Below are 14,181 nucleotides of genomic sequence, written 5' to 3'. Positions count from 1 at the left end.
GAGGACCCCCTGGAGGTACAGGTCTGAAGTGCGTAGAGCCGGGCCAGGGACACGAGCTGAGCCGTCTGAGAGTTCATGTAGTCGGCTCTCATCCCTGACACCCACTGGCACAGAAGGGAACTTGGTAAACGAATCGGACGCAAAGCCACAAAGGACAGTGACACAAGCTACAGCTCACCTAGCAGCACAACCCCAAATGGTGGCTCGTTCAGGTCCGGGAGCTGGAGCCTCAGATCACACTCACTTGACCCCTGGGCTCCTTGAGCCGCGGGCCTAGGAGACCCGCTTCCCCGCGCCTGGCCCTGCAGAGGTCGCTGCTGTGTTTCCTGCTGAGGCTTCCGGCTGTGTGTGCCTCAGAGCCCCTGCCCATCGCCGATGTCCGCACCGCCCCCCCGCCCACCCCACCCCACCCCCCCGCCGCCCCGGACACCAGGCATCAGGGTCCCTCCGACCTCGGTCTCGACACCCTGGGGCCTTCGCCTCGGCTAGGCTGCCCCCTGGCCCTCTCATCAGGATGTAATCAGGAACAAAAGGAGGCAGCTCAGGATGTTTGAGAGCGTCCGGAGGCTCCAACTCCACAGGCTGGGGACAGCAAGTGGATTGTGCAGAGCAATTTGGGAGCCAGCGGGACTGCGCCTGAGGATGGACAACTTAATGGGCTTTATTTCTTCCAGATCTGTGAGTCACCGCTGGTCAGCTCACTCCCCAGGGGCCACAAAACACTTCAGAGCCTTGACCGAATGGAGGCGGGGAAGGAGCAGCCTGGAGCCTGCAGCCCTACATGCAGGAGGGGGAGAGCCCCCATTTGTCACCTCCTGTTTGCCCACGACTTCCCCAAACAGGAGGAATGCACGGGGGCCCTGTGTTCCTACAGCAACATTCTCGGCCACATCCCAGGATCTGGGCCCCAGCTTCCCCCTGTGCAGACGGGCTGGCTGGCGGCGCTCAGATTCATCAGATAGCCCAGGAAGGCACGAATGTGGTCCTGGCGCCACCTGCCCATGCTGCCCACGCCGTGTGGCCTGAGACGCTGGCTCCCGCAACGTGTTGTGAGCAGGGCTCCCTGGACTGGTGTCGCTGGTGTTCGAAACGGTGAGGGAGAGCCGCATTCTCTGCCCCTCTAACAACGTCAGGGGAACACGAGCAGTGTAGGTCTTGTGAGAAATCCTGCAGGTACAACCCACACGGCCAGCGATGTTTACCTCGGCACTTCCCGCACCCTCTGGGAGAGGAGACCCGGCACCCACCTCCAGAGACGGTTCTCGAAGGGCTCTTACAGAGAAGATGTTTTGGGGAATAAAACCACACACGAAACACTAATATTAAACCAAGAATGTGCTCTTTCTTTGCAATCATAGATAATTGGAAATTCTCATCACCATCACAATGGCCTCTGCCTGGAGAAGGAGGGAAGCATCAGATTTAAGGGTTGACGCACATCACGGACCCTCAGCTCTTCCCAGGAACTGAGGTCCACCTTGGCGGCCCCCACCAAGTGGAAATGAATTTAATAGCCATGGAAATATGAGCATGTGCCTGGCTCCACGACACCTTCACCCCTTGGCCTCCGGGATGCCCTCCCCGGTCTGTGGATCTGCACAGCGCCCCGTCACCACCTAGATCTTTCTCCCGGGAGATGGAGAGCTCACTCTGACGGGACTCTTACCGCCTCACGACCACGGCTCTGGGAACCCTGAGGCCAGCAGTGTGCGCTGAATGCCGGGGGCGGGGGGAGCTCTCGCCTCGTCCTCCAGCTCCCTCACCGTCCTCCATGGAAGATGTTCCTAATCCACATGCACGTGCACGCCTGTCTTGTAGAGACAGCAGGACGTTGCCTCTGCCACTCACAGACATGGGGGGAGGCCCCAGGGGCGAAGGTGGGCAGGCTCCTGGCGCCGGGCAGAAGCTTCCCCGCGTGAGCACTGCAGCCTGCAGTTGTGCCGCGCACAACACCCCCGCCTCTGTTCTGCTCGCCCGCTCCGCCTGGAGCTTCTGATAAACAGAAGTCCATCCTGAGCCTCGGACCCACCGCTACCCAGGCCCACCACCGACCGACCGGAAGACTGGATAGTTGAGACAGGAAGAACGTCACAGCCCTTACTGGGCGCCTGCTGCATGCAGGCAGTGAGTCCTACGGCAGCCCTGTGGGTGGGCACCACCGTTCTCATCTGCAACAAGCATGCACTGAGCACCACTGTGTACCAAGCACAGCACTCACGCTGCAGTGGGGAAGCAAGTGAATGCAGGGGTAAGTAAACAAGGTCGCCAGCTCCTGCTTGGACAAGGCCGAGACGGAAACAAACAGGGACCACAGTGCAGAGGATGGGGATGCGGGTGGCAGCTCTCACGGGCCTCCAATCTGAGGGTCCTCTGGGTCCCTCCTCCGTCCTCGGAGCCCACGTACCCAGAGTGCTGTTGGTTCCTCTGCTAGCCCAGACCTCATACCCTCTCCTTCTCAATTCCCAGAGCGCCCACCTGTGTCCCCCCGGCCCCTCCCTGACCCCCAGCGCATCGGGGCCACCCTCAGCCCGGTCTCCGAGGGCAGGGCATCACCCCAGCTCACTCCCTCCATGGCCCCCGCCCCAGATGAGAGCCACACTCCTTCCCTCGGCCCTGCATCTCTGCCTCACCACCTGGTCGCCCTGTCAGGGGCTCCAGACAGGAAAGCAGGACCCTCCCAGTGACTCAGTGGACCGGCCTCGACGTGGGACTCGGGTCACTAGGTGTGGGAGTCCCTGGAAACCAAAGCCATGAAGCACCCCGAGGAGCAGGCACAGCCTCCACCCCTGTGGGGCAGGAAGGTCCAGGGGAGGAGGGGACGGGAGCATGAGCAGGGCCAGGGAGGGAGACTGCCGCTGGAGCAGGGGACACGGGACCCAGCCGAGGGCAGGAGTGCCTGGCGGACAGCAGAGCAGCATCACATCAGTGCCCGTCTCTCGTCAGCCGGACTGGCTGGGAGGCCAGTTGTCCAGGGAGCCTAAGGCTGCGCAGAGTGCAGGAGATAAGCGGGGCACCCCCGGCTGTGCACACACTCAGCCCTTCACTGCTCCTGACCCACGTGGCTCTTCCCCGACGTCCGGTCTCCCAGCTGCCAGCATCTAGGCTCTCATGAGCCAGCACCCCTCACACCAGCTGACCCCGGCTGAGCCATACACCTTCATTCAGCCCGTGGACAGCAGGAGCATGTGGCTCCGTGGGCCTCCAGGTTTCGGGGACAGTCCCTGGGCTCCACCAGGTGTAGCTCTGTGGGAACATGCAGCCAGCATCCCCCTGCACAGAGTCCAGGCTGTAGGCGCATGTCCCGTTCCAGGGATGGGATCGAGTCCACAGCCCCGAGGACAGGCGGAAACAAGCTCCCTGGCTGGTGGAAGGGCACTGCCGGGGTCAGAACCGGCGCCCACGGGCTGCATCAGGTGGGGTCTCCCACCCATATCCCCACGCCCTGCACAGAGACGTGGCTCCTGTCCTCTTTAAGACGACCCGTGACTTGCCGAGGTCAGGCCAGCGACCACATTAAAGGGGTGAGCTGGGGGCAGAGCACTGGACCGGTCGCCCCCTGTTCCCCAGGCCACCCACCCCCGGGCTCTTAGCTGGTTCTGTACAGACACCACTGCCGTCCTTCAAAGAGCAGGAAATTTCATTCAGGGAGGTGTTAACATAGGGGAGGGGAGGTGCCATGGAGCTGAAGGAGCAAGCCAGGCAGGAATCAGGACAGGAGCCTGTCAGGAGGGCCCAGCCCGCGGCCCGTGGTCACCGGGAAAAGCCGGACCAGGGACCGGAGGAGACACGGCCATACCGGGAAAGCTACCTGCGGCACAGTGAGGGAAGGGGGCACCAGGCCTCATGCCCTCTCCCCAGTCTCCTGCCAGAGCCCCAGCTGAGCAGACCTGGGCCGGCAGAGGTCAGCCTCTGGGGTGCAGACCCCAGCAGTGGGACGGGGTGGGCCTGAGAGCAAAGGCCCAGCCCCAACACAACTGGGGCCTGGAGAATCAGGTCCCTGCTGCGCCCGCCCCAGAAGCCACGCCATGGGAGGCAGGGCGCCCGTGGCCGGGTCCCTGAGGCCGGTGCTGGGGCTGGGAGCTGGAAATTGTGTGATCCCCGGCTTTACACATGGGGCAGGGGGTGGAGGCGGCGGCAGGGGCTACTTCAACCCTGCTGCAAAGCATGTATGTGCTGCTGGGGGAGGCATGTACGGTGGGGAGACGTGGGCCTGACCCGCAGCCTCCGCCCGCCACAGGAGGTGGGCTGGCGCAGGCCCCACACATAGCCTTTGTGCACATTTAAAACTGCCTGCTGCCTGACTGGCAACCCCGCCGTGGGGACACACTCACAAACACAGACGTTTCCCGCCTGCCGGGGCCGGGGCTGCGGACACCTGACCGCCTGCCAGTGGAAGCGGGAGCCACCAGCGGCCCTAGTGCAAGGGTTAAAACAAATGAGGCAGGTCTGCATGCCGAGGCGGGACCACCTGGAAGACGCAGTGACCGGTTTAGAAGGTGCAGACGGTCCCTCCCCTGCGCTACCGGCTGTGGCAGGAACAGGGGCCGCACGTGCAGGGCGAGGGGAGCCGGGCGAGGGACCGGCCTGGGGCTCCCCCTCTGCTCCCCCACACATGTGTGTCACCTGCAGGACACGGGCCGGCACAGGCCTGGGAAGAGCCCTCCGGCTCCTGCAGGGCCCCTGGCTCCCCTGCAAACTGGGCAGCTTCTCACAGGGCCCCGCCTCTCCCCCTCGGCTCCCCCCACCATGGTGCAGAGTCATGATGCTTCCGACAACACAGAGTGAGCGCATGAGCCTCCCACATCACAGCCTCCATCTCCTGCTCAGCCTGGCAGCCCAGAGCTGCCTGCCCCAACCCCATGCCAGCCCCTGGCCTCCTGTCCCTCACCTCTGACCCTCCCGACCCTCCCGGATGGAGACGTGCCTGCTCTCCCCACCGGCGCCGCGCGTGCCCCACCCCAGCCTGAGCAGCAGAGGCTCCTGAGGCCACGGTCAGGTCGGCATCCCTCTGCAGGGCAGCCCAGCCGCCCACAGCAGCCCAGCACATGCCCTCTCTCCAGCCTCCTGCCAGAGCCCCAGCTGACCAGACCCTTGCAGGAGAGCCTACAGTGCATGAGGCAATGGCTGCTTTCCCTCTAAGGAAGCTGGGGCTGGTGGGAGGAGGGGATCCGGCTCCAGCGGGGCACCGAGTGCCGTCTCCAGGACCCCAGGGCCCGGACAGCCGGTGGAGAAGCTGAGCGCCCAACAGTGCCCAGCCAGCAGCTGCCTCCCAAGTGGGGGGTTTCTCCCTCATGTTCCCATCCCGCCTCCGAGGCCTGTTTCCACACGTCCTGGGTGAGCACAGGGGTCTCTCCCTGCGTGACCGGGTCCTGAGGGGAGAGACGGGGCTGCCGCCAGGGGCCCAGCGCCCCAGAGGGGCAGCAAGGCCACCAGGGGGAAGGGCTCTGGGAGCCCGGGACAGGGAGGGGGAGAGGGGAAGGGGCAGGAGCACCATCAACAGGGAGACAGGTCCCCCAGGGGCCCAGGGTGCCACCATCCCTCAAAAGAATGACTGCAAAGGGGCTGGGTGCTCAGAGCCCAGTACTCAGGGGAAGTCACAGGTGGGGAAGCCAAGGCTCAGGGCAGGCACTTGCAGAAGGCCACGCGGTGCATCAGGACAGGGACCCTGAGCGTCTGTTGACCGGGGGGCAGGGTAGGGCCACTGCTGAGTGCACCCCAGAGATGGGTTGGGCCACACATAGTAGGTGCTCCTCAGAAGTTGCTGGAGTGACAGGTACAGGGGAGACACACCCAGCAGGACCACAGACACAGCTCCAAGGGGCACCCCAACAGCCCCAGCCACGCCCTCCCTGGCGGCCAGAGCCGGCTCAGTGGCTTCAGGCAGCAGCACCTGGCGGGTGGCTGCTGAGCGCGGGTCCTGTAGCCGCAGGCCCAGGGTGCACGAGGGGGCCCTGGGGGATCGGGGAGCTGCAGAGGCGAGACCCCCTCCACACAGGCCCCGCTGCTCTGGCCTGAGGAGGTGTGCCCCGCGGTGCCCTTCCTTCCCCACCCTGGGGCTAGATTTAGAAATGCCCAGAAAAGCCTGGAGTTTGCTTCAGAGCATGGGCTCCTCTGAGTCACAAACCACAGACTCCGAAGCCTCGGGGGAGGCATTTTACATAAATTCATGAGGCCAGCCGGGAGCCTGCACACACCATATCCAAGTGGAACTCTTGTTCCAGAAGGAAATACTTCTATCTTCCGTGTTTTCCAAAGCCCCGCATAGTGGGTATGTCATTTTCCCACCCTAGGAAAGAGCAAGAAAGGCTTTGCTGTCTTCCTAGGAGCAGAACAGCGGTGCCCCCATGAGGAGGCGGGGGAGGTGCGCGGGCGACGGGAAAGTGCAGCTCCCGCACTGGCCTGCTGGGGGCAGCAGCTGCTTGGGCAGGAAGCTCCAGGGGAGGGACTTTTTTTTTTAAACCAAAATCCAAAATTTTAGATAATTTCTCTGACTTTTGAAATATTGACAGACGGGCTAAAGGAATCGTGTGGACTGGCCAGCCTCCGGACCGGGGTCTGTGGCTCTGTCTTACTGAGCTGCTCTTTCACCGTGACCCCCTCCTCCCGAGTCTGCGCCGGGGAAGGCCAGGGGCTTCCTGGGGACTGGCTTTCGCAGGTGCCCTGTCCTGGTGCAGTCCTCCCGCTGCTCCCTGCCCAGCACAGATGCCCCTCCTGGGCCGCTCCCAGGGGGCCCGCTGCAGGAGGCAAGCAGGGGAGTGGCTGCATGTGGAGGCAGTGCCTTGAGGGGGCCTCCAGTTCCGCCAGCTCAGGGGCTGTGCGCACATGGTTCAGACAACCAGACCGTCCCCCTGGAATGTGAACCTGGGTGGGGGTCCTGGAAGCGGGTGGGACTGACTCGTCTCCACGGCTTCCGTCACGTCAGCCCCTCACCCCTCCTAGTCTGTTGGTTCCAATTCCCTTCCCAGGAATCCCATCTCTAACCCCAGGGGCCACGGTGGCTCCTGCAGGGGCCCGAGTAATCCGAGCCCCACCCCTTCCTGGGTCTGGCTGGGCCAGCCCACTGCAGCATCCATCACTGCGGACCCTGGTCCTTGGTCCCCAGTGCCCCTGCCAGCCAGCCCTGAGAGATGGCAATTCCAGTGCCCTGGCCCCTCGAGAACAGGCCGGCGTGAGTCAGCCCCAACCCTCGCGTTGGCGCGCTTGGCATCCTGGTGTCCAGAGAGAGGGCTGCCTGGTCTCCCTAAGTCCTCTCCTGCAGAACGGACCTACTCACCCATGCATGGTTCACACTGCACAGCCTCACGCGGCCTCTGCCCAGCGCCCGCTCCAGGCTGCTGGGCGTGGAGAAACAGGGGAACCAGACGCACTCCCAAAGCCCGCACCCCTGAGAGCAGAGCTTACAAACCGCCTCTTCAAGCTGCTCCTTTTATTATTCAATCTCGTTACCTAATTCCACCACACGGATGCATGCACGGGGACACAGCTGACCAGCTTCAGTCCAGTGTCTCCCGACCTGCCAACAGCCCGGACGGCACCTTGGTACCTGTCTCGGGATCACACTCCGCGACATGACCTCATGTAGGGGGCCTCACAGGGTTTTATAAAGATGAGATGCTTGGGGCGCCTGGGGGGCTCAGCCGGTTAAGTGTCCGACTCTTGATTTCAGCTCAGGTCATGATCTCAGGGTCGTGAGGTCAACCCTGCGTCAGGCTCTGCGCTCAGCACAGAGCCTGCTTGAGATTCTTTCTCCCTCTGCCCATCCCTGCGTGTCCGCTCTCTCTAAAATAAATAAAATCTTAAAAAAAGGGAAGCGGGGATGTTTGTACTTTACTCTGCACCCTGCCCTTTTCACGTGGCAGTGCCTTGGAGACCCCTCCAGGTCAGGGGGCGCCGTTACAACCCACTCTAAGGACCGCACGTTAGCCCTTAACGGAATCATTCTATTAACATGGAGGCCAGAGGTGCGTTGTCCTCCTTGGCGTGGAGGTATCAGGGCACGCGCTCCATAGCGTTAGGCTCGTTAACAACTTCCCTTGTCTGCTGTGTCCACGACAAATCAGGTTGTAACAGTATTTTACTTTACACTCTTACATATTATCTGGCGTTCTGATTCTTTGAATTCTACGATGCAGATCCTCATGGGTGTCCTGAAAAGTCCCAGTCTGCCTTGCTGGATTTACGTGGACACCACGTTGTTTTGGTCACGGGAGCTTCACGGGGATCTGCTCTATGCCGTGCAAAGTCTCTCCTACTCTCCTCCTTAATTTTCTTGACTACTCTCAGAACATACTGTTCCAAAATTAACCTGAAGATAATTTTATCCAATAGGAGAAAACTAATTTCTTAGGATTCTTACTCAATTTGGGTTCACAAATTTAAAAAAAAATTTTTTTTAAGGTTTTATTTATTTGACACAGAAAGAGCTAGACACAGAGAGAGCAAGCACAAGTAGGGGGACTGGCAGGCAGGGGAGAAGCAAACTCCCCGCAGAGCAGGGAGCCCGACGTGGGGCTCGATCCCAGGACCCTGGGATCATGACCTGAGCCGAAGGCAGACGCTTAACCAACTGAGCCACCCAGCCGCCCCGGGGTTCACGAATTTTAAAGGTGCAGAAAGTGAGTTTCGGAGAGGTGTCTGGCTGGCACACCTGGTCATGATGGTGGCCCCAGGTCTACGGGCATCAGTGCATGGGCTCACTCCCACCCTGTCTGAAACGTACTTACCCCAGGGAGTTAGAAGCCCCCAGTGGTGGAGCCGTGTTTTTGTGATTTACGTTGACAACAGTTACTCGTCCCTGCCCACCGCTGGAGGAGGTGTACATTGGAACAGGGTCCCCAGAGAGCAGTGTAAGTGCCCCCAGTTCCCCTGCCAGAACGAGCCGCGGATGGGAGCCAGTTTAGTGCCCAGCAGGTGACCGGTCAAGCCCCCTGAGGGCCACGGCTCCCGGTCTTGAGGGGGCAGCAGGTGTGTCCAGGACCAGGCAGGGGCGTGGGCATGCAAGCGGACACACTGCACACGGGGGGGGGGGGCCCTAGCCCTGCTTACAGCGTGGCACCCCGTGTGGAGAGGGGAACATTTCCGGGAGGAGGGGAGACCCTGGAAGAGGTGCGGCTTCGCAGGGGATGGCGGCAGGCGAGCGGAAGATGGTGGGAGACACCACCTTCCACTCAGTACCCTTCCCACCACGGCCCACTTAAAACCTACGTGTATCAGCTACCACGTTAACGGAAACAGTTCCTAATAGAAGAAGAAATTAGGGTCAGATGGAGTAATGACCACTAGAGCCGGCGGGCCACAGCTAGAGTGACCAGTGCTCTGGGTCAAGGGGGCCCCAAAAACCAGCCGCCGGGGGCCCCTGTGGGGTCAGCACTCAGTGGGAGGAGGTCCAGGCCTATTTCCCACTCTCTGCAGCAGGAGTGCAAAGCGTGGTGTCCCCCACCCTGGGGTCGTGGTTGGCTGAGCCCCTCACTGCTGCCGAATGGGGGGGGGGTCCATATCACACTCCCTCCCACAAAGAGGAGTGAGCAGAGTGAGGCCTGGGACATCCCTCCACGTCCCGTCCCAGCCCAGCCACCCAGGCTTCACGCAGAGGGGTTCCACAGCAGCCCTGCTGGGGTGCGGGCCAGGGCAGACCCACGGAGGGAAGGGGAGTGCAGCTGTGAGCTCCGAGGAGAGACCCTGGGCAATGATACCCCCTCCCAGAGCACTGGAGAAGTTGGGGGAAGCCATTCTTGCTGTTCTCACTAAATGAACTGAGCCTCAGATTCAGCATCTACTTGTGATAACTGCAGTCTTTGTTTAAATGTTCCTGAGAACGTTCATTTTTAGCATGGGTAATTTTGAATCACTTTCAAATCAACCTTTCCTGGCAATGAGTAGATATGATTTGCTGCCACGAAGACACCCACAGACTGTCCAAATCTGGTGTCACCTACATGGAACGCTGACAGATTTGCATCATAAATGCTCTGTGACTGGTTTTTTTTAGCTTACTGGACTGAGCTGCATCCCTTCCTCCCTGTCCCGCCAACATCCCAAACCCAACTTCCTGCCCACACCCACCACCCAGCAGCCCCTTCCATGTCGCAGAGCCCACAGCGTGGACCTCGTTCTCCGTGAGCAAAGGACCCAGAGGATCATCTGGAGGCTCGGCACCAGCCCCAGCTTTAGGATCTGGAGAGCAGAGCCAAAGCTGGGCTCTGTCCCCAGGTGACCTTGGACAAGCCCCCGGCGCTCAGCCGCGACGGGAGGATGCCGGTCCTGCCTGCACCAGCGCTCATAGGCGGTCTGCTCCCCCACGTCCATGAGAGCCTCTCTGCCCCCGACGTTTGGGCCTGAAGCTCCGGCTTTGAGCCCCAGCACCTCTCCCAAGAGCCCCCCGGCCCCTTGCTGCTGTGTGTCCCTGCTCCTTCCTCCCAGGCCCATGAGGCTGTGCCCTCCACCCTGAGGTCGCTCACCCGCACCTGCTCCTTGGGGAGGCCCTGGGGGCCGCGCCCTTCCTTGCCCTGCCCCCGTGGCTTCCACGCGCCCCCGCTGCCACAGGGCAGAGCACGCTCTCAAGTGCGGAGCGCCTTTTCCTCGCTCAGGGTCCCACGCACTGTCGTGTGTCAGCTGCTTTGCTCCCAAGGCCCAGAGCAGTGCTCTAAAGGCTCCGGGTCATCACCTCGAATCCGATGCTTCGTTGCTGGGTCAACGACTGACCCCAGCCCGTCCCCCTCTCTGGGCCTTGCTGTCTCGGCCACCGAACCCTCGGCCTGTCCCCACCCCACCGGCACATACGTTCTGCAGGTCACAGCCTCTCCCGCTGGAACAGCTAAGGCGGGTGGCGGACTCGCACGCGGCGCCCAGAGGGACCCGACGGAGGCATGTGGGCTGAGGCCCTGGTGCGACAGGCAGAGATGGAGGCGTGAGCCTCCTGGCGGCGGTGTCCCCCACCCCCGGCCTGACCCCCGTGGCAGATGTCTGTGCAGAGCAGGGACAAGAGGGGATATGGGGAGAGACCTGAAAGGGGTGGGATTTCGGAGGGCGCCCCATGCAGCCCAGGCCGCCTCGGGGCCCTCTGGGACCTTCTAGTTCATGCCACCTCACTGTCCCCACACCGCTGGCACTGGCCCACCACGCTGACCTCCCTGCAGCTAACGGTGCAAAGCCAGAGTGCACGCCCCGACTCGGGCAGCACCGGGCAGAAGAGTAGGGGGGCAGGAGAGAAAGGGGTGGCAGGGGGCCCGGGGGGCGGGAACCAGACAGGAAGGGGTGCCCATCACCTGAGGGGCGGCTGCTGCCCATGTGTCACTCCCGCTGGGACCGGCTGGGGGTCACGGCTGCCTGAACACAGATGTACACCGCAGGGCACCAAGCAAGCCGATGGCTCGTGCCCCTCAAGCCCGAGACGGCACCCCGCGTCCAAAGCTCTGAATGCTCTTGCTTGAAAGACTGCTGACCTGTAGGTGCCCAGTTCCGTTCCACGTGTGGCCAGGACTCCCCTTGGCCACTCCGAGTGACGGGCCCTGGGACGTCGGCACAGCCCCATCCCCTAGAGCTTCATCACCAGCAGAGCAAAGGGGACCAGCCCAGCTCCAGCCGGTGCACAGTGCTGGTGTGTCTGCACGGGGAGTGCAAGGGGCGGGTGGTGCTGCTCCCCATCCTCCTGGGGTAGCCTGGAACTCCCCTCTGGAGTCTATATAAGCAATTCACAGTCCAGACGCGACACCCATGGCACAGGCTGCAAATGAAGCAGCCTCCTCTGCTCACTGCCTCCACCCGGGAGCCTTCCGTGCCCGCGGCCTCCACCTGGGACACCGCAAGCCCCGTCCGGCCTCCGGCATCTGCACCTCCTGTTCCTTGGCCTGGAACATTCTCCTCTGCTGCTCCCCCGACCACACCACCCATCTATGTGCTAATCTGTTGCCTGTCTTTCCCACTGGAGTATAAACTCCTCAAAAGCAAAACGTCATTGCTTTTCTTGTTTACAGCTGAACCTCCGGGGTAGGTGCCGATAAGTACTTGTGCAATGGCAGTGGATGAGAAATCGATGCTTAGGTGATGACCCTGGGACCACCAGGAGTCATGCCACTCCAGACAAGACTCCACAGTCCTGCACGTGGCAGGTGCTGTGGTGCCCTGGACCATGGAACCCAGGGCAGGGGCTCTGTTCGGAAATAGACGAGCCCCATGGAGGAGATGCGCCAAGGGAGGGACACGGTGGAGCGCATCTGGCCGGCAGAGGGCTCATGACCTCCAGACTCCAGTTCACTTCCAGGCACGGCACGTGGGAGCTCAGGGCACCTGCCCCCATGCTGGGGGGAGGGGTGCGCAGCGCTGCAGAAGGGGGGAGCCTCTGGTTCCCTGTTCTGTGCAGCCCAGCATCACCAAACCCATGGACTCTTCAAGAGGACCCAAAAACTCAGAGTTATAAATAAGATTTTTCATTTTCTAAAACACAGTTTGGGATGAAACAAAATGTGTCTATCCAGGTGCTGGGCTTTCCAGGAGCCTTGGGAGATCACTGGACCGACCCCTGTCTCCTCCCCAGCCTCCTGCCCTATGCACAGAAATTCAAGTTCCCCTGGGGTCTAGAAGCCAATTAAGTCATTCACATGCAGGGGTCGGGGACTAATAATAGTTGAGAAGATCCCACTCCAGGGCAACTACATTTTTAAAGAGTACTTTTTTTTTTCTCTTCCAAGCCATGCTTGCTTAAAACCGATGAAATGAACGTCTAGCTCTTAGGCCAACCACGCAGCCTGACAGATTAAATACCCCGACGCAGAGAAACCCAACCAGGGCCCCTCCTCCACCCTTAACCCTGGGCTCCAGGGAAGGTTGTGGCCCCATAAGAGAGCAGGACAGATGTCCCCCTGCTGCGCTGGACTCTCCCACCGCGCAGAGGCTCCACGGCCCAGGACCCAAGGCAGAGGATGCTGGCACATCTGCCTTCTGCGTGTGGACCCTCGGGAAGGACCTAGGGTTTGCACAGCGCTGCCTCAGGAAACTTGAGGCAAAGGTTTTTGTTTTGGTTTGGTTTGGGCTTTTTTGTTAAAAAATGTAGAGCTTCACAAAGGTCCCCACTCACAGGGTCTCCCCGATGAGTGGGGGCCGCCAGTGTGCCCCCGCCTGCAGCCTGAGGTCAGAAGGGCCCGTTGTCGGGGCTCGGGGACCCTGGCGCCTGGCTCTTACCTCCATCGGCACCACCTGCATCAGGATGGCGAAGTTGGTGAGGTGGGTGCAGCGGCAGACGGAGTAGCTGAGGTTCCCCTCGGTGAGCACACAGCCCTGGTTGGACCAGATCCCTTCTCCGGAGCTGGGGACACAGGAAAGAGGAGCAGCGGGCTGAGAGAGCAGACGTGCTGGCGCCGGCTGGGCCACACGGAGACCAGGGGAGGACCGCGGTGGACCCGCCCTGGCCCACGCACTCGGGGGCCCCCTGGACCCACAGCCCCTGAAAATGAGACGTGCTCATCCCACAACCCGCCAGCCCCACTTGCCGAGAACTCTGAGCCGTGTGCCCAGGGCACACGCCACGGAACATGAAAGCAGCCCAGCGCCCACCGTGCGGCACACGGACGGGATAAGACGTGGTACAGCAGTCGCAGATGTGTATCCACGTGGGTGAAACCCGAGCCCTCGCGCATCATGTTCGGTGCACACATGTGAAGCAGAGCGAGATGCCACGTGCTCCATGGACATGGCCATAAGTGACACGCATGGTACTGAGGACACCCCGACTGGCCACCTCCAGCGAGAGAGGGTGGGACCGAACAAAGGGATCTTTGCTTTTTTACAACGTTTTACTTTTTTACAGAATTGATTCAGGACTTGTGTGACTTTTTAAAGTCTCAACCCAGACCAAAACGGCTGGAAGCAAACATGCTCAAGTGCTAACTGTGGTTTCTTCTTATGGTAAGGATATCAGTGATCATCATTTTCTTCGGGCTCTCTCTCTGTATTCTCAAATTCCCAAGAAGAATTTCCATGGTTCTTTCCAGAAATGACCCCTTTGAGTTATCGGCAAAGACAGACATCTGCTTCAGCCGAAGGCAGGGCCCTTATAAAGGTGAACAAATTCAAAGGTGGTGGTTTCTCTCTGTGGACGCAGCTGATGAGGAACGTGGCCGTCCCGGAGGGGTGCCAGCACCCCGTGGGGGAGCACGAACTGGCAGCACTCGTTGCCAACCCCGAGGC

The 14,181-nt window shown here is 61.2% G+C and overlaps 1 protein-coding gene across 4 annotated transcripts in view; it reads right to left on the bottom strand.

The window, feature by feature from the left end:
* The window catches only part of ADGRD1 (adhesion G protein-coupled receptor D1), a 126,751-nt gene that overhangs the window by 28,473 nt on the left and 84,097 nt on the right, over positions 1-14,181 (bottom strand). For all 4 annotated transcript variants that reach the window (XM_073888842.1, XM_073888843.1, XM_073888841.1 and 1 more), the window contains one exon: positions 13,177-13,300. In XM_073888842.1, coding sequence (XP_073744943.1) covers positions 13,177-13,300 — 124 coding nt within the window. The remainder of the gene's footprint in view (positions 1-13,176; positions 13,301-14,181) is intronic.

Source organism: Callorhinus ursinus, unplaced genomic scaffold (genome assembly GCF_003265705.2).
Source record: "Callorhinus ursinus isolate GAN/ISIS: 27379988/994484 unplaced genomic scaffold, GSC_fseal_2.0 scaffold97, whole genome shotgun sequence".
Taxonomy (NCBI): domain Eukaryota; kingdom Metazoa; phylum Chordata; class Mammalia; order Carnivora; family Otariidae; genus Callorhinus; species Callorhinus ursinus.
The sequence above is the reverse complement of the archived record's forward strand: the minus strand, read 5'-3'. Positions and strand labels throughout refer to the sequence as shown.